The 21,413-nt window shown below is 45.5% G+C and overlaps 1 protein-coding gene across 2 annotated transcripts in view; it reads right to left on the bottom strand.

Moving 5' to 3' along the window:
- The window catches only part of LOC106560380 (rho GTPase-activating protein 39), a 189,685-nt gene that overhangs the window by 43,746 nt on the left and 124,526 nt on the right, over positions 1-21,413 (bottom strand). For both annotated transcript variants that reach the window (XM_014123252.3, XM_014123253.3), the window contains exon 2: positions 1-432. In XM_014123252.3, coding sequence (XP_013978727.1) covers positions 1-432 — 432 coding nt within the window. The remainder of the gene's footprint in view (positions 433-21,413) is intronic.

Below are 21,413 nucleotides of genomic sequence, written 5' to 3'. Positions count from 1 at the left end.
CTGTCTGCCTCCTCTCTGTTCCCCTGTTTCTCTGATGCGGTCAGTTCCTGGTCCAGTGAAGATGATGTGCTCCCCTCTCTACTGACCGCACTGCTCCTTCCCGGGCTGTTATCAGCTGACGTCCGCCCCCCTCTTTCTCCCCCTGTCCCTCCCCCTCCCGGGCAGGGAACATCCGTATGCTGCTTCAGCGTCTGTAGCTTGGCGAGGGGGATGATGTCACAGGCCTGAGGTCGGTGCCAGACGGTGCGTTGTGTGGAAGCGTTGTAGTAGTAGAAGCGGGAGGTGTTGGGGTCAAACAGCTCCCACCACTGGTTGTCCCCTGTCCTCTTAATACGCACCCCCTGAGGGGGGTCCCACACACACTCTCCGGTGAGGAGGTTGGCATACATGCGCTCCCGCGTGCGCGGCTCTATGATCTCCACCCACTCCAACCTGCAGAGGGGGACAGAGGAGAATAGACAAGAGATGAATACTACTGTACTATAGCATCATGACATGATAAAGGCACAGAAAGTTATTACTATTCTATTCTAATTCCTAATTCTATAGTGTAAAGCTTATATGAGCCTCTTTGCAAACATGACTTTGGCTTTGAGATTTGAGCTTCTCTGCAGCTGTGAGTCTGCCTCTTCCTATCCTCTCCTGTGGAAGCCAGCTGCATGGGTCAGATGGGACAACAACCTGCATTATCCAGGCCACACCACATAACACACAGACAACCTCAAATCAAATCACATGTTATTTGTCACATGCTCCGAATACAGCAGGTGTAGACCTTACCGTGAAATGCTTACTTACAAGCCCTTAACCAACAGTGCAGTTCAAGAAAGAGTTAAGAAAATATTTACTAAATAAAATAAAATAAAATGTGTAAAATAAAAATAAAAAGTAACACAATAAAAATAACGAGGCTATATCTAAAGGGTACCGGTACGAGTCAATGTGCGGGGGTACAGGTTAGTCAAATTATTTTGTACATGTAGGTAGGGGTAAAGTGAGTATGCATAGATAATAAACAGCGAGTAGCAGCAGTGTAAAAACAAACAAAGTGGGGGCGTGTCAATATAAAAGTTTGGGTGGCCATTTGATTAATTGTTCAGCAGGCTTATGGCTTGGGGGTAGAAGCTGTTAAGGAGCCTTTTGGTCCTAGACTTGGCACTCCAGTACCGCTTACCGTCCGGTAGCAGAGAGAACAGTCTATGACTAGGGTGGCTGGAGTCTTAGACAATTTTTTGGGCCTTCCTCTGACACCGCCTAGTATATAGGTCCTGGACGCCAGGAAGCTTGGTCCCAGTGATGTACTGTGATGCACTACCCTCTGTAGTGCCACCCTACCTGACACCCTAGACCCACTCCAATTTGCTTATCGCCCCAATAGGTCCACAGACAACGCAATCACACTGCACACTGCCCTAACCCATTTGGACAAGAGGACTATCTATGTAAGAATGCTGTTCATTGATTACAGCTCAGCATTTAACACCATAGTACCCTCCAAACTCGTCATTAAGCTCGAGACCCTGGGTCTCGTCCCCGCCCTGTGCAACTGGGTCCTGGACTTCCTGACGGGCCGCCCCCAGGTGGTGAGGGTAGGTAACAACATCTCCATCCCGCTGATCCTCAACACTGGGTCCCCACAAGGGTGTGTTCTCAGCCCTCTCCTGTACTCCCTGTTCACCCACGACTACGTGGCCATGCACGCCTCCAACTCAATCATCAAGTTTGCAGACGACACAACAGTGATAGCCTTGATTACCAACAACGATGAGACGGCCTACAGGGAGGAGATGAGGGCCCTCGGAGTGTGGTGTCAGGAAAATAACCTCACAATCAGTGTCAACAAAACAAAGGAGATGATCGTGGACTTCAGGAAACAGTAGAGGGAGCACCCCCCCTATCCACATCGACGGGACAGTAGTGGAGAAGGTGGAAAGTTTTAAGTTCTTCGGCGTACACATCACAGACAAACTGAAATGGTCCACCCACACAGACAGTGTGGTGAAGAAGGCCTCAGGAGGCTGAAGAAATTCGGCTTGTCACCAAAACCACTCACAAACTTTTACAGATGCACAGTCGAGAGCATCCTGTCGGGCTGTATCACCGCCTGGTACGGCAACTGCACCGCCCTCAACCACAAGGCTCTCCAGAGGGGGGTGCGGTCTGTACAACGCATCACCAGGGGCAAACTACCTACCCCCCAGGACACCTACAGCACCCAATGTCACAGGAAGGCCAAAAAGATCATCAAGGACAGCAACCACCCGAGCCACTGCCTGTTCAGCACTGCTACCATCCAGAAGGCGAGGTCAGTACAGGTGCATCAAAGCTGGGACCGAGAGACCGAAAAACAGCTTCTATCTCAAGGCCATCAGACTGTTAAACAGCCATCACTAACATTGAGTGGCTGCTGCCAACATACAGATTCAATCTCTAGCCACTTTAATAATTCATAATTGGATGTAATAAATGTATCACTAGTCACTTTAAACAATACCACTTTATATAATGTTTACATACCCTACATTACTCGTCTCATATGTATATACTGTACTCTATACCATCTACTGCATCTTGCCGATGCCGTTCGGCCATCGCTCATCCATATATTTATATGTACATATTCTTAATCATTCCATTACACTTGTGTGTATAAGGTAGTTGTTGTGAAATTGTTAGATTACTTTTTAGATATTACTGCACGGTCGGAACTAGAAGCACAAGCATTTCGCTACACTCACATTAACATCTGCTAACCATGTGTATGTGACCAATAAAATTTGATTTTGATTAGATTTTTACGGTCAGATGCCGAGCAGTTGCCATACCAGGCAGTGATGCAACTGGTCAGGATGCTCTCGATGGTGCAGCTATAGACCTTTTTTGAGGATCTGGGGACCCATGCCAAATCTTTTCAGTCTTCTGAGGGGGAAAGGTGTTGTCGTGCCCTCTTCATGACTGTCTTGGTGTGTTTGGATCATGATAGTTTGTTGGTGATGTGGACACCAAGGAACTTGAAACTCTCGACCCGCTCCACTACAGCCCCGTCGATGTTAATGGGGGTCTGTTTGGTCCGCCTTTTCCTGTAGTCCACGATCAGCTCCTTTGTCTTGCTCACATTCAGGAAGAGGTTGTTGTCCTGGCACCACACTGCCAGTTCTCTGACCTCCTCCCTATAGGCTGTCTCATCGTTGATCAGACCTACCACTGTTGTGTCGTCAGCAAACTTAATGATGGTGTTGGAGTCGTGTTTGGCCACGCAGTTGTGGGTGAACAGGGAATACAGGAGGGGAATAAGCACGCACACCTGGGGGCCCAGTGTTAAGGATCAGCGTGGCAGACATGTTGTTTCCTACTCTTACCACCTGGGGGCGGCCTGTCAGGAGGTCCAGGATCCAGTTGCAGAGGGAGGTGTTTAGTCCCAGAGTTCTTAGCTTATTGATGAGCTTCGTGGGCTCTATGGTGTTGAACGCTGAGCTGTAGTCAATGAACAGCATTCTCACATAGGTGTTCCTTTGGTCCAGTTTGGAAAGGGCAGTGTGGGGTGAGATTGAGATTGCGTCATCTGTGGACCTGTTGGGGCGGTTTGTGAATTGGAATGGGTCCAGGGTTTCTGGGATAATGGTGCTGATGTGACCTGGGCTGGGCGCTGCAAAGAGCTGCTCACCACGGTTTCTGGGTGTGTGTGTGTGTATTTCTCAAATACAAAGACACATACCTTTTCTCTCTCTCTCCCTCTCTCATCCTTTCACCCCCCCCCCTCTCTCTCTCTCTCTGCCTACCCAGGGTCCCATGCTGCTGTAGCTGTAGGAGTATAATGGATGATGGAGACATCACTCCGAGGCCCTCTACAGCCCTCCTCATCATTAAATACCCTATCCATCACAGCTTAGTCTGTCTCCACACACACACACACACACACACACACACACACACACACACACACACACACACACACACACACACACACACACACACACACACACACACACACACACACACACACACACACACACACACACACACACACACACACACACACAGCCACTCCCCATCCCAGCCACAGAGCCTCTGAGTACAGGTGTGTGTGTGACATCAGATGGCTGCTAGGCTGCTCCAGTATATCCAGCTCTCATCACAACAGCAGTACCACTCCTCTATGTTATGCTGTATGAGCCCAACACATCACAGCCTGTTGGACAAGGTGACTCAGCACACTCAGCACAGTTACATACAATACAACCTTGGTTAGAAATTGGACATAGAGTAATATGTGCTAAATATACTAGTCATACTATAGTCAACTCCTGATAAATGTTACTGTTTGGGACAGTTGTAAGTACACTTATATCAGGAGGAGCAAGTAGAAAGAAAGTATTTGAAATGGGATTGGAGAACTGCTATTACTAAATAATCTATTGCTTGTACAGCACAGGGCTCCAGGTTAGCATGGTAGCATTATCCTCCTATTCCCAGCAGTGTAGTTCATTACAGCCTACTGAGCCTGGTCTGCAAAGGGCTGCAGGTTAGCATCATAGCCATTCCCAGCAGTAGGACCAGCATTTTTACTGCAGCTGTCACATTGACTCCCACAGGGAAGCCATTACTAAGATGGAAAGTGCTGAGATTACTCACACACACATACTCATACCCACACATACACGCACGCACGCACACACACACCTTTGATAACCGGCCTGATCTCTGACAGATGGAATGCAGCAGGAATACAGTAACAACATGACACACAGAGAGATAGAGAGAGAAGAAAGGAGGAAGAGAGAGATAGAAAGAAAGAATAGGTTTGAGGTTTGTGGACGAAGAGGTTTGTGAACAAAGACAGGGCAAAAAGACAGACAGACAGCTAAGTATAGGGCCTGCCATGCCAAATAATGTCCCACTGCCAAAAAGTGTCCCCCCCTGCGTCACAATGGGATTCGATGAGTTCTAGCTTGGCTCTATTTTACCTCGTAGCAGTTGTGAAGGAAGGAGGACGCGGGCAGTTCTACTATTATTTCACCTCATAAGCGCTTGCTCAGTCCGCACCATATTATTATATTATTACCTCACGTTTGCTCTCCAAGGATGGTATTTTTGACGGTGACAACCTGCTGACTACCTGCTGCTTTAGAGGACCGAAAAGACTGGAAAGCGAACACTCTTTCTTTACCATATATTTGTCTTTATATAAGAAAAGATTGTTCAGTGGAGGCTGCTGAGTGGAGGATGGCTCATAATAATGTCTGGAATGGAGTAAATGGAATGGTATCAAACACGTGATTTCCATGTGGTTGATACTGTAACATTCCATTGACTCCATTCCAGACATTATTATGAGCCAATATTTTCTATTTTATATAAAGGGGATGATGGACATCTTCAACCCACACTTCACCCATAATTGACTTAGTGTTTTTGTTTGTCTATTGCTATTTTTGTATAACACCTGATGTGGTGGAAGTTGTGGAACCAGATCAGAACGCCTTCGAGGAACACCTTCAGCCTTGGACTGAGAAGGATGTGGAGGTTTTTGACCAGCTAAAAATGTTTGTCCGCTGTTCATTTATTTTCTGGCCCTCCAACAGATATGTAAGAAATGTATTTGTAATATGAAATATAATTGCATTTATTCCTGTTTTCAATCAAGCTGAGACTGAACATGGACAAGGTGCAGGAGAAGGCGGCCATGTGCTACGACATCCGGGTGAATTACTTGGTTTGGAAGAAGGATGAAAGGAAGGCGAGACCTGGGAAACCTCGCTGCTCTTTCGCTCCTAGCTGGGGTCACCATCTGTTAAGGTGAATATAAAAAAATCTCATATAATACATTTTTGCATTTGAACACAAAATAACCTGAAGCTAGTTTTAATTTCCCTACACTGATATTTTTCTCTGTCTTCCTATGGTTACCTCGGTGGAAGCCAACAATCTTCTCCAGATGGAGCAGTTGGACGGTCGACCACTGAAAGCACTGACGCCCTACAACCATCTCTCCAAATGACTTTAGGACCATCGACTGTCCAAGCCCCCCAGGAGGTATCCCATCCACCAGAACCAGTGAGTTTGGATCAGTCTGATTCTCTGTGCTCTGAGTCGGAGGGGGACCAGCTTGAGGTAGGCTATGCCTTCCAAAAGTGTTGAAAAGTACATATCTCCCATTTATAACACTGCACTAATCCATCAACATTTCTCACAGTAAAGTGTAACCTGTGTGTTTGCTTGTTTACGTCTCTGTCTCCTACCCCGTTCCCTTATATCTGCTCCTGTTCTCCAGGACCTAGGGGTTCTGCACAACACCCAGACGTCCTCCATTACCAACCACCCTCCAACTTTTCATTACATCATCTACAGCTACTGTTATTGTCATGTTGTCATTATCTACTAAGAAAGTTGTGTTGCTCTATCATATTGGGCACATAATATGTGAGATACACAGATGAACTAAAAACATTAGCACTGCAAACACTCAGAACAAAGAGAGCAGCAGTACCTGGACTTTACAGTCTCCCTCTTCAAGTCCCCCTTCTGAGACTGGCTGCCTGTTGAGAACAAGTGACAGGCAGAACCTCCCACCCACACAGCAACCACCTCCTCTATATTCCACACACCAGAATTCACTATTTTAGTCTATGATTGCCATGTGAGTGTACAAAATATGTTTCACAAGGTGTTCATTGTTGTAAGTTGTAAGGTTTCCTTTAATGGTATTTATTTGTTCCACATTATACATTTTTGTATCCTAGGACCAACAATAGATACATATATATTCAACCACAAGGGTGTACTAATGAGCTATGTGAGTTAGAAAAAAATGAATCATATTAGTGGACTACTGAAATGATGTTATTTCAGGTTCAAATGAAAACATGACAGCCAGACAAGCCAGTGTATGAATCAAATGGATTTGCATATGAATGGAGTGAAAATTATCTGACTTCCTGATCTGTAAGGTAAGTAACTTTAATGTGTCAAGTAGATTACACGTTTTATTTGCCATTTCCAAAACGTAGCAACGTTTAAGACATGGATTTCATGTTGTAATGTTAACAAGGTACCCAAAAGTAGTTTGAAGTAATGTTTTCATTTTATTTGCTAAACAAAACTTGTTTAAACAGCAAAATTGTTGCCGAAATCAGCCTTGTTTGCATAGCGATGATGAAAAGAACGTAATTTAAGGTGTAATGATCTCCAAAATTCTAATCATTAGGTCATCACACCGTTGCAACAGACGCTAATAGTTTATCAAATCCCATTGGGACACTTTTTGGCCGGGGGACATTATTTGGCATGACAGGCCCTATAAAATCAGTTGTATTTTCTGCCTGATTACGTTTTGTCCGTTTTGTTTTGTCCGTTTTCCATTTTTTTTCTGTTTTCAATAATAAATCCAACTTTTTCAACAACTAAATTGGATGTTCTACGTCCACAACAATGCTTAGCATCATCGCTACTGGCTGCACATTGACACGGGCATTCTCGTTGCCTCTTCAGAAAGTTGCAGGAAATACGAATCACTGACGCATTCTGTTCATGTGTCATGATAAACGTATTAATACATTTTTAATACATTTAGTTGATTCCCTACTAAGTTCAATACATGTTTGAATATTGTTGAATTCCATTCTGTCTTTATGCAAAAGTTTAATAAAAAAATGTTTTATACACTTTTGTTTTCGCAATTTGAATTACATTTATCAAAAACGCATGTACCAACAACACCTTGCAGCTTTAACGTCAAGAAAGGGACAGCCTGCCGGTGGCTTCAGTGGTGGGGTGGCAGGTAGCCTAGTGGTTAGAGTGTTGGGCCAGAAACCGAAAGGTTGCTAGATCTAATCCCTGAGCTGACAAGATAAAAATCTGTTGTTCTACCCCTGAACAAGGCAGTTAACCTGTCAAGGTATAGGGGGCAGTATTTTCGATTTCAGATGAAAAGCGTGCCCAAATTAAACTGGTTACTACTCTGGCGCAGAAACTAGAATATGCATAGTATTAGTAGATTTGGATAGAAAACACTCTGAAGTTTCTAAAACTGTTTGAATGGTGTCTGTGAGTATAACAGAACTCATATGGCAGGCAAAAACCTGAGAAAAATCCAAGCAGGAAGTGGAAAGTCTGAGAATTGTAGTTCTTCTTTTGATTCTCTATCGAAACTACAGTGTCTGTGGGGTCACGTTGCACTTCCTAAGGCTTCCATTGGCTGTCAACAGCCTTCAGAAAGTTCTTTCAGCATTCTCCTGTCACTGGGCAGAGCATAGTAGCTCAGTCAATCAGTGGACTGCCTGGGGACAAAGAGATTGGATATGCGCGATCCCTCAAGCGTGCCGTTCCTTCTTTTTCTTCTTGAATGAATATGCTATTGTCCGGTTGGAATATTATCGCAATTTTACGTTAAAAATACAATAAAGATTGATTTTAAACAGCGTTTGACATGCTTCTAAGAACGGTAATGGAACATTTTGACTTTTCTTCTCTGGTACCGCGTTATGCCTTTGGATAGTGCTCTGTACGCACGAACAAAACGGAGGTATTTGGACATAAATATGGATTATATCGAACAAAAACAACATTACTTGTGGAAGTAGCAGCCCTCAGGGGCGAAAATCTGATATCAACTTTGGGGGGGACAATTACATGAAATTTTCTCAAGAGCAATTCCTGAGGGGGACACCAAAAGTAGTGCTGTAACACATAGCCTACATTGTAATATGGTAAATGTATATTGAGGAACCAAAGAAATAAGGTGTTTGCCGTACTCCTAACTACCGGTACCCAAAACTACACAACTACTCACAACAGCAATACCATTGCCTTTAACAAATCTTAGTTCAGTCACCAGTTTAAGTTGAGAGTGGGGGTATCCATGGCATTTTCCAATTATGTTGCTATTTTACAAGTAAAAAAAATGGAGAACCTTTCATAATGTTGCCAAACGACTCAACAAACTTACCTGAGACTCCCTGTCTCTGCCAGTCTGTCCCTGCATATCTGTCCCCAACTCTGCTGTCTGTGTGCCATCTGTTGCCTAATCTGCCAATGCTCAGGAACTTTCCATTGTCTTTCTTCATGAACATTTTATCAACTAGTCTTTGAGATATTAGGCTACTAGGGTTCTTACTTTGCGTTTTGGTGTACTGAAAAATACTCTGATGTCCGTCTTTTATTTTTCTGCCATTTTTCTACCTGGCTGGCTGGCTACACACACACACAGTGTGTAGGCTATTTACAGTAGGAGATGGGCTTCTATCATCTTATCTTTTATCATTCTATTTGGGCTTCGATCTAAAAGGTAGCTAGCAAATGTGAAACGGATTAAAATGACAAGAGTTGACAGCTGTATGAGTTCACCATTTACACAACATATGCTGCAACCTTTTGTAATTTTAATAGTTTGTTTCATATTGGCTGGCTTCCAACAATAGCTGAATTTGCAAAGCTAGCGAGCACCAATTCAGTTTCAGTGGTGTTTGCTATAATCTTTGCTACCCGGGTTAAATAAAATAAATAAATAAAAGTTCCCTTGCGACAATTTAGCTTTTGCAATGAGACCATTAAATATATTTAAGACAATGGTAGAAAAGAGTGTAGTTCTGTTCAGTTTGGACTTCAGTTTATCGCTAACCTTATCACAGGGACTTTGAAGCACTAACTTACATCATCTGAATGCTGATCTCGGAATAAATTGACGATAGCAAAGATTCCATCTTTGACGAGGCCACATAAATGGAATAGGTACTAGCTAGCTTAATAGTTCATATTTGCGCGCTAGCTCTGCATATTCAGCTAGTGTGTGTGCGCGATTGACTGGATTAACCTCACGTCAGTTACGTTCATTGAGTGCCTTTCAGACAGTAGATACGACCCCTCTGTTACCTTGCCAGTGGATCAAACCATTGTGAGGAAAAGGGTGGGGGGTCGCAATCTTTTTAAACTTAAAAACGCGCTATTAAGTGTCTATAATCAGCACAATTGCTTTCATTGCGTATTATTAATATTATTTAAATTACATAGTTATGTTTCAGTGATATATTGGGGGGGGACAAATCATATTTTTCCCAGGATGGGGGGGGTCGTGTCCCCCCCGTCCCCCCCGCGATTTCCGCCCCTGGCAGCCCTGGGAGTGCATTCTGACGAAGATCAGCAAAGGTAAGAGAATATTTATAATACTAATTCTGAGTTTAGGTGACCCCGAACTTGGCAGGGGTAGCCAAAGTTTGTGAGTTATAGATCTGTCATTGTCACATCCTGACCAGTAAAGGGGGTTATTTGTTATTGTAGTTTGGTCAGGACGTGGCAGGGGGGTGTTTGTTTTATGTGGTTCGGGGTTTGTTGATGTGTGTTTATGTAGAGGGGTGTTTGTTTAGAGTATTCCGGGGTTGTTGGTTATGTTCTATGTATTTTAGTTCTATGCTCTGTCTATGTTGTGTATTTCTTTGTGTTGGCCTGGTATGGCTCTCAATCAGGAACAGCTGTACATCGTTGTTGCTGATTGGGAGTCATACTTAGGTAGCCCTGTTTTCACATGTCCCTTGTGGGAAGTTGTTTTTGCATAGCTGTGTGTGTAGCCTGCAATACTGTGCGTTCGATCGTTTTCTTGTTTTGTTTTGTTTTGTTTTGTTCAGTGTTCAAATAAAGTTAAGATGAGCACTCAACCCGCTGTGCCTTGGTCCATTACGTACGACGACCGTTACAGTCATTCTCATTGCAAGCAAGTCTAAGAAGTGATAGATCTGTTCTATGTGCAATATTTATATGCCTCGCATTCTTAAGTTTAGTTTTTGACTCTACCAGCTTCAAACAGCTGAAAATACAATATTTTTGGTTAAGGAAAATATATTTCACAGCGGTTTAGATGATACAAAGACTGTCTACACTATACATTGCTTGTTTTGTCAGGTACACTGAAATTAGGTGAACTATTACAATTTTAGCAACCAGGAAATGGTGGAGTGATTTCTGCATAGTACACCTTTAATGTTCTCAGCATCACAGATTTTATAGGGCCCTAGATGTGTGTGTGTGTGTCTACGTGTGTGTGTGTTTGTGTGTGTGTATACTAGAGGTCGACCGAATAATCGCAATGGCCGACTAATTAGGGCCGATTTCAAGTTTTCATAAAAATTGGAAATCGGTATTTTTGGATGCCGATTTGGCCGATTAAAAAAAAAAAAAAAAATCTTATTTTCAATGACAGCCTAGGAACGGTGGGTTAACTGCCTTGTTCAGGGGCAGAACGACAGATTTTTACCTTGTCGGCTCGGGGATTCAATCTTGCAACCTTACGGTTAACTAGTCCAACGCTCTAACTACCTGCTTTACATTGCACTCCACGAGGAGCCTGCCTGTTACGCGAATGCAGTAAGAAGCCAAGGTAAGTTGCTAGCTAGCATTAAACTTATCTTATAAAAAACAATCAATCAATCATAATCACTAGTTAACTACACATGGTTGATGATATTACTAGTTTATCTAGCCTGTCCTGCGTTGCATATAATTGCTTAGGTACACGTTGCTCCAACCATAAACATCAATGCCTTTCTTAAAATCAATACACAAGTATATATTTTTAAACCTGCATATTTAGTTAATATTGCCTGCTAACATGAATTTCTTTTAACTAGGGAAAATGTGTCACTTCTCTTGCAACAGAGTCAGGGTATATGCAGCAGTTTGGGCCGCCTGGCTCGTTGCGAACTGTGAAGACTATTTCTTCCTAACAAAGACAGCCGACTTCGCCAAACGGGGGATGATTTAACAAAAGCGCATTTGCGAAAAAAGCACAATCGTTGCACGACTGTACTTAACCATAAACATCAATGCCTTTCTTAAAATCAATACACAGAAGAATATATTTTAAACCTGCATATTTAGCTAAAAGAAATCCAGGTTAGCAGGCAATATTAACCAGATGAAATTGTGTCATTTTGCATTCATTGCACGCAGAGTCAGGGTATATGCAACAGTTTGGGCCGCCTGGCTCATTGCGAACTAATTTGCCAGATTTTTACGTAAGTATGACATAACATTGAAGGTTGTGCAATGTAATAGGAATATTTAGACTTAAGGATGCCACCCGTTAGATAAAATACGGAACAGTTCCGTATTTCACTGACAGGAAAAACGTTTTGTTTTCGAGATGATAGTTTCCGGATTCGACCATATTAATGACCTAAGGCTCGTATTTCTGTGTGTTATTATGTTATAATTAAGTCTATGATTTGATAGAGCAGTCTGACTGAGCGGTGGTAGGCAGCAGCAGGCTCGTAAGCGTTCATTCAAACAGCACTTTCGTGCGTTTGCCAGCAGCCCTTCGCAATGCATTGCGCTGTTTATGACTTCAGGCCTGTCAACTCCCAAGATTAGGCTGGTGTAACCGATGTGAAATGGCTAGCTAGTTAGCCGGGTGCGCGCTAATAGCGTTTCAAACGTCACTCGCTCTGAGACTTGGAGTAGTTTTCCCCTTGCTCTACATGGGTAACGCTGCTTCGAGGGTGGCTGTTGTCGATGTGTTCCTGGTTCGATCCCAGGTAGGAGTGAGGAGAGGAACGGAAGCTATACTGTTACACTGGCAATACTAAAGTGCCTATAAGAACATCCAATAGTCAAAGGTATATGAAATACAAATCGTATAGAGAGAAATAGTCCTATAATTCCTATAATAACTAAAACCTAAAACTTCTTACCTGGGAATATTGAAGACTCACGTTAAAAGGAACCACCAGCTTTCATATGTTCTCATGTCCTGAGCAAGGAACTTAAACGTTAGCTTTTTTACATGGCACATATTGCACTTTTACTTTCTTCTCCAACACTTTGTTTTTGCATTATTTAAACCAAATTGAACATGTTTCATTATTTATTTGAGGCTAAATTGATTTTATTGATGTATTATATTAAGTTAAAATAAGTGTTCATTCAGTATTGTTGTAATTGTCATTATTACAAATAAAGAAATAAAAAAATAGGCCGATTAATCGGTAGCGGCTTTTCTAGTCCTCCAATAATCGGTATCGGCATTGAAAAATCATAATCGGTCGACCTCTAGTGTATACCACTCAACTGTTTGTGTATCCCATCCATCAAGTCTAAGCACCGATAGTACGGGTGAAACAGTGGGTGAGGTTTTCCCCAAACCCAGCTGATAGAATAATGGGGAGCTGCTGTTATATCCCCTAATTAGCTGTTAATCCTGTATCCATTGTTAATCTAGTCTAATCTAATCAGATTATATAGAGGATGTCATCCATAACCACAGCTCTAATCCACTTTATAACACAGTGGGCCACGCCTAGCCAATCATAACCTGGATAGGCCACGCCCAGCCAATCACAGACTAGACAGGCCACGACAAGCCAATCACAGCCTGGATAGGACTCGCTCAGAGTAACAGCCCAGCCAATCCCAGGCTGAATCGGTCTAGTCCCTCCTCTCCTCTGTCTCTAAAGGCCAAATAGGATTCTGTCTGATCTCATTCATCATCACATCACACATCTGTTCTCACATCTGACAGACAGACACATAGCTGACTCAACTGGGGATGCCTGGCTGTGTGAGTGTGTGTGGCTGGGCGATTTGGCCAAAATATCACACAGTATTTCTCAAATTTTGGACAGTATGAAGGTATTTCCTGGTATTTGATGTTTCTGAATAATGCAAGTTCTAACTGTGCTTTATGGGTAGAGCATGGCACCACATTTATTCTAATGGTTTTAATTAGATTTTCTCCATTCTGATTGCTTTATGCTGTTCAATCAAACTTCAACCCAAAATATTAGGAGGAAAAAACTGACAGTGAAGTAGTCCATTTTATAGAACATTGCATAGGAATCAAAATTATATTTTGTAGCCTCAAACTCTGGTACTCAACCAATGGTTTCCATTTGCATAGTTATTTCCTCAATTCCAATGTTCACTTCCAGCATTTTCGTAAATTTCTTCATTTCCTGCACTAATTAGTAATCACTTACACAATGTGTCACTTTTCTTTTGTCTTAGTATGCCTCTATTTCGTCAACAACCCTAAAAATCTTCATGACAATAATTAGTAGTCGGTCGATTTCAGAGGGTCTGGCGCTCTGGTACCGCTTGCCGTACGGTAGCAGAGAGAAGAGTCTATGACTTGGGTGACTGGAGTCTTTGACAATTTTTAGGGCCTTCCTCTGACACCGCCTGGTATAGAGGTCCTGGATGGCAGGCAGCTTAGCCCCAGTGATGTACTGGGCCGTACGCACCACCCTCTGTAGTGCCTTGCGGTCGGAGGCCGAGCAGTTGCCATACCAGGCAGTGATGCAACCAGTCAGGATGCTCTCGATGGTGCAGCTGTAGAACCTTTTGAGGATCTGAGGACCCATACAAAACTTTTCAGTTTCCAGAGGGGGAATAGGTTTTATCGTGCCCTCTTCACGACTGTGTTGGTGTGCTTGGACCATGTTAGTTTATTGGTGGTGGACACCAAGGAACTTGAAGCTCTCAACCTGCTCCACTACAGCCCTGTCGATGAGAATGGGGGCGTGCTCGGTCCTATTTTTCCTGTAATCCACAATCATCTCCTTTGTCTTGATCACGTTGAGGGAGAGGTTGTTGTCCTGGCACCACACGGTCGTTGTCGGTGTTCAGGCCTACCACTGTTGCTGTCTGACAGACACATACAGAGGTGAGCGACTATGGATTATGGCTCTAGAGAATGTAAAGGAGAGACTGAACACATTGCCAATCATGTTCTACTGTTGCAGATTTAGCCTACCATGAATGAGCAGATGATTCCTGCAGTGGTCTATGTAAGTGTGTGTTCTGGTTCTCTTGTGAGCCCTCTAAACAGGATTTGAAGGAGTTGGGGTACAGATAGGGAGAACAGGGTCTGGAGGGGGGAATGAGGGCTCTCAGCACCCCCTCCTCTTTCTGACCCCCTAATCAGATCAGATTCCGTTCAATATGCCATCAGATAATCACATCACACTCATACAGTCTGAAGGAAGAGAGGCACGAGACAGAAGGAGAGATCTGCAGTGTCATTAACACTATTGCTGCTGATTTGCTTTTTCTCCCTCCCTCCCTCCCTCCCTCCCTCCCTCCCTGTAAAATGGTTTAAACACTTGAGATATTTTTAGCTATGTAAATGTAGTTTTGTGAGGAGCTGTGTGTGTGTGTGTGTTGATGCCTGGATGCATTTCTCTCCCAGTCAGACTGACTCATCTGACTCCTGACAGGTTAAGAGATTTCTGCTGGCGAGAAAATAAACAGGATTTCAGTGCTTTTACAGTACCACACACACACACACACACACACACACACACACACACACACACACACACACACACACACACACACACACACACACATCTCACACACACACACACACACACACACACACACACACACACACCATACACACACACACACACACACACACACACACACACACACACACACACACACACACATCTCACAGACACACACACACACACACACACACACACACACACACACACACACACACACACACCATACACACACCACACACACACACACACACACACACACACACACACACACACACACACACACACCATACACACACACCACACACACACACACACACACACACACACACACACACACACACACACACACACACACACACACACACACACACACACACACACACACATCTCACAGACACACACACACACACACACACACACACACACACACACACACACACACACACACACACACACACACACACACACACACACACACACACACACACACACACAATCTCTCTCTCTCTCCCCCTCTCATGTAAATTCCCACAGTCCTCTGCTCTCTGTCACACAGAGATGATCTAAGCGATGATGTCGTTACCTGTCGACCCCCTCCCATTGCACATGACACATCCCATTATACATGACACACAGCAAATACGCCTGTTTGTACACTTTTCAAGTGTGCGTGTGTGTGTGTCAGTGTGTGTGTGCACAGTGTGTGGTGTATCAAAGGCTGATGATCTTTGTGATGTGTGGTTTAGATCTCTGTCAGTCTCTCCAGATGCAGTGTGTGATGTCATACTGAGAGCTATATGAAAGACAGACTGATCTTCAGATGAGAATGTAATTCGTTTAATCAGCTGTGTTTGCTAGGGATGGAGAAAAAGTGTGACTCCACTCTGGCGCCCAAGGACTGGAGAGCCCACCCCTGGTCTAGGGACACTCACACAAACACACTAGATAACTTTCTAGCACAACAAGTCAACAACTTCGGGAGGGCAAGCTTGCCAAATAGATCCTCTGAAATCAACCAACTACCCCTAGTGGCAACAGTAAGAACTGCAACTGAAGCCAAAAATACACAGTAGAGGCATGAAATAGAGGCACGAAACAGAGGCATGCTAAGACAAAATAAATGTGGCACAGTGTGTAAATGAAAGCAAATTAGTGCAGGAAATGTTTTACTTTTTTATGCTGGAAAGGAACAAATAACTATTCAAATTGCAACCATTGGTCAAGTACCAGAGTAAGAGGCAACAAAGGAGGATTTTAATTCCTATGGAATGTTCTTCAAATATTACTACTTCACTGTCAGTTTTGTCCCCTATTATTTTTGGTTAAAGTTGGGTTGAACAGTATAAAGCAATCAGAATGGAGAAATGCCCATTAAAACCACTTAGAAGGAATGTGTTGCAGTCCTACATAAAACATACTGTATATAGAACTTGTATTACTCAGAAACATCAAATAATCCAATTTTCACAATATCGCCCAACCCTCACAGTCACACACGTGTAATCATAGAGCCCCATCTGGTGAAAGGGGAGCTCGTCAATGATTCCGTATTGGCTCTCAATAGTGTGTGTGTAGTGTACTGTGTGTGTGTGTGTGGTGTACTGTGTGTGTGTGTGTAGTGTACTGTGTGTGTGTGTGTGTGTGTGTGTGGTGTACTGTTTGTGCGTGTAGTGTACTGTGTGTGTGTGTGTGTGTGTGTGTTTTGGTGTACTGTGTGTGCGCGTGTGTGTGTGTAGTGTATTGTGTGTGTGTGTGTGTGTGGTGTACTGTGTGTGCGTGTGTGTGTGTGTATGTGTGTGTAGTGTACTGTGTGTGCATGGTCCCTTGCTGTAGTCTACCTGTCAGAGACAGAGAGTGATCACCAAGGGATCAATTGACCTCAGGATCAGCCAATGCCCCACTAGATTACTGTTACTGTACCATAGAGATCACACTCTGTGAAGGTGGGTAGGAGGTCTGTTGTAATGAGGGTTACAGACCTCTCATCAATATTTGATTGACAGCCCTCCTGTGTGTGTGTGTGTGTGTGTGTGTGTGTGTGTGTGTGTGTGTGTGTGTGTGTGTGTGTGTGTGTGTGTGTGTGTGTGTGTGTGTGTGTGTGTGTGTGTGTGGCTGTGGAGGGCCTCATGTCCCCCAGAGGGACACTTTAGAACAGGCAGGGAGGGGACCACTCAAGTGGCCCCCAAAGAAACAGTGAGGCACACACACACACACACACACAAAACAACACACTTTTAAAACACTCATGCATATCCAGTCATGCATAGACAGATAGACTCAGTCCTACTAACACAGTCTGTCTGGTTGAATGAATGAAGCTGGCATTCACTAGCTAATGAGGCCCACGGTGAGTGAAGAAGCCATTATTAGAAAAGACCGACTGGGAGACTTCCTACAGTAGATCCCCTCCCTATTGAAGTGTCTATAGGGCGGTGTTGTGTTTAGGACTTGCACAATTACTGTATTACCTTGTAACCGACGATGATGGATGAAGACTGTCATAAAAATAAAATAACCGCCATAACCGCTTTAAACCGTTTTTAAACCGTTTTTTTACTGGAACAAAGCTGACTGAAGAAGAGATGGCCGGGCATGAAGTGGCATTGAGTCCGTTTCCACAGTAACATTGACACTTTACATTGTGATGAAACTTGTTGCTCCTTGCTGAAACAAGCAAGGTGTTGTAGCAAAGGAGTCTTTGGTTGCCTAGGCAACACCTCCCTCCCTGCAGCAACAGCATATGCAGTCAGGAGCAGAGAGGAGAAATGTACATTATTTTACGATTATAACGGAGACCGCAGTCATTTGGTTGACCAATAACCGTCATTCCAAATTCCATGACCATCACAGCCCTAAGTAACGTTAGATTGTGATTACCTTTAACGGGGCTGGCTGCTGTTCTCCCTCTCTCTGCTGACAGACTGTAACGCCCTGGCCATAGAGAGGGGTTTTTTGTTCTTTATTTTGGTTAGGCCAGGGTGTTACATTGGGTGGGTGTTTTATGTTCCTTTTTCTATGTTTTGGTATTTCTTTGTTTTGGGCCGTGTGTGGCTCCCAATCAGGCACAGCTGAAGCTCGTTGCTGCTGATTGGGAGTCACACATAAGGAGCATGTTTTTCCTTTGGGTTTTGTGGGTAATTGTTTCTGTTTAGTTTTGTACCTAGCAGAACTGTAGGCTGTCGTTCATTTTCGTGTTTTGTTTAAAGTGTTTCTATTAATTAAATATTGAATATGAACACTCACTCCGCTGCGTATTGGTCCACCTTTTCGGACGATGACTTATCTGTTTCATCTGACGACGAAGACAGCCGTTACAGAATTACCCACCAACAACGGACCAAGCAGCAGAGGAAGGAGCAGCACAAGGAGAGGCACCAGGAGAAAAGCTATCTGGAGTCATGGACTTGGGAGGAAATCCTGGACGGGAAAGGACCATGGACTCAAGCTGGGGATTATCGCCGCCCGCAGTGGGAGATCGAGGCGGCGAGAGCTGAGAGGCGCTGGTATGAGGAGAGGGAGCGCAACGGACACGGGAGGCAGCCCCACAATTTTTTTGGGGGGGGGCACACGGGGAGATTGGCGGAGTCAGGTGGTAGACCTAAGCCAACTCCCCGTGCTTACCGGAAGCAACGTGGTACTGGTAAGACACCGTGTTATGCTGTGGAGCGCACGGTGTCCCCAGTGCGCGTTCAAAGCCCGGTGCGCTACATACCAGCCCCCCGCAAGTGCCATGCGAGTGCAGGCATCGAGCCAGGGCGGATGGTGCCAGCTCAGCGCATCTGGTCTCCAGTGCGCCTCCTCGGTCCAGGTTATCCTGCGCCGGCGTTGCGCACTGTGTCTCCAGAGCGCTGGGAGGGTCCAGTTCGCCCAATGCCTGCTCTCCGCCCGTGCCAGGCCAAAGTGGGCATTCAGCCTGGAGTGTGGGTAAAGAGTGTCCGTACCAGAACTCCAGTGCTCCCCCACAGCCCGGTTTATCCTGTGCCTCCTCCTCGGACCAGGCCTCCAGTGGGTCTCCCCATCCTGGTCCATCCTGTGCCACCTCCCAGGACCAGGCCTCCAGTGGGTCTCCCCATCCTGGTCCATCCTGTGCCACCTCCCAGGTCCAGGCCTCCAGTGGGTCTCCCCATCCTGGTCCATCCTGTGCCACCTCCCAGGACTAGGCCTCCAGTGGGTCTCACCATTCAACAGTCGCCAGAGCTGCCCGCCAGTCAACAGTCGTCAGAGCTGCCCGCCAGTCAACAGTCGTCAGAGCTGCCCGCCAGTCAACAGTCGTCAGAGCTGCCCGCCAGTCAACAGTCGTCAGAGCTGCCCGCCAGTCAACAGTCGTCAGAGCTGCCCACCAGTCAACAGTCGCCAGAGAGGCCAGACTGCGCTGAACTGCCGGAGTGGCCAGACTGCGCTGAACTGCCGGAGTGGCCAGACTGCGCTGAACTGCCGGAGTGGCCAGACTGCGCTGAACTGCCAGAGTGGCCAGACTGCCCTGAACTGCCAGAGTGGCCAGGGACGCCCGCCAGCCCGGTGAGTCCTGTGCCTGTGCCCAGGGCCAGGCATCCATCATGTCTCCCCAGCCTGGTGAATCCTGGGTCAGTGCCGTCGGAGCCGCCAGGGGCGCCTGCCAGCCGGGCGCAACCATCGCCGCCCGCCAGCCGGGCGCAGCCAGGGACGCCCGCCAGCCGGGCGCAGCCAGGGACGCCCGCCAGCCGGGCGCAACCATCGCCGGTCGCCAGCCGGGCGCAACCAGGGTCGCCCGCCAGCCGGGCGCAGCCATCGCCGCCCACCAGCCGGGCGCAGTCAGCGTCGCCCACCAGACCTTCGGCGCGGCCAGGTGCGCCACCTAAGAGGGCGACGTCAAGGGTGGAGCAGAGGCCACGTCCCGCACCTGAGCCGCCACCGTAAGAAGGCCCACCCAGACCCTCCCCTTCAGAGTCAGGTTTTGCGGCCGGAGTCCGCACCTTTGGGGGGGGGGTACTGTAACGCCCTGGCCATAGAGAGGGGTTTTTTGTTCTTTATTTTGGTTAGGCCAGGGTGTTACATTGGGTGGGTGTTTTATGTTCCTTTTTCTATGTTTTGGTATTTCTTTGTTTTGGGCCGTGTGTGGCTCCCAATCAGGCACAGCTGAAGCTCGTTGCTGCTGATTGGGAGTCACACATAAGGAGCATGTTTTTCCTTTGGGTTTTGTGGGTAATTGTTTCTGTTTAGTTTTGTACCTAGCAGAACTGTAGGCTGTCGTTCATTTTCGTGTTTTGTTTAAAGTGTTTCTATTAATTAAATATTGAATATGAACACTCCCTCCGCTGCGTATTGGTCCACCTTTTCGGACGATGACTTATCTGTTTCATCTGACGACGAAGACAGCCGTTACACAGACAAAAAGGTGTTGGGGAAAAAAGGGACTTTTAAATCCTGCTATACTCAGCTTAACAACCTCGCCACCTCCAAATGAACCTCTCTCTTTTCTCTATCCCGTATTTTCTGTCTCTCTATCTAAATATATCCTATTTTCTTCATCTCCATCCCTCCTTGTCTTTTGCTTTTACCTCTCTCTTGCCATCCATATACCCATATACCCACCCATCCAATATCTCCTCTGTTGCATCCCTCCCTTCCTCCCCCCTCCTCTTCCTCCATCTCTCTCCTTCATTGCATATATAAGAGCCACTGTCCTCTGTTGTCGTGGTTGGCTGGAAAGGTAGAGCGAGCTAACACCATACACACACACACACACACACACACACACACACACACACACACACACACACACACACACACACTCAGACAGGCCAAGCAGACAGAGAACCAGAAGCACCAGGCTGCAGGAGTCACCTTTGACCTCTAAACCCCAGCCTCATCAGGCCACAGGAAGGAGACTGGCTATAGCTTTCTCTGGGGCTACCACTAGTGTTTGTATCAGCTTCAGGGATACAGAGCGTGGCTGTTTGTGTGTGTGTCATTGCTTCATCCATTAGATGGACCAGCACCGTGTTTAATGGAAATGTGTGTGTCTGTGTGTGTGTGTGTGTGTGTGTGTGTGTGTGTGTGTGTGTGTGTGTGTGTGTGTGTGTGTGTGTGTGTGTGTGTGTGTGTGTGTGTGTGTGTGTGTGTGTTGAAGAAAAGATAATATTTAATAGGCAAGTAATT

The sequence above is a fragment of the Salmo salar genome, chromosome 10 (assembly GCF_965601325.2).
Source record: "Salmo salar chromosome 10, fSalSal1, whole genome shotgun sequence".
In the NCBI taxonomy this organism is placed as follows: domain Eukaryota; kingdom Metazoa; phylum Chordata; class Actinopteri; order Salmoniformes; family Salmonidae; genus Salmo; species Salmo salar.
The sequence above is the reverse complement of the archived record's forward strand: the minus strand, read 5'-3'. Positions and strand labels throughout refer to the sequence as shown.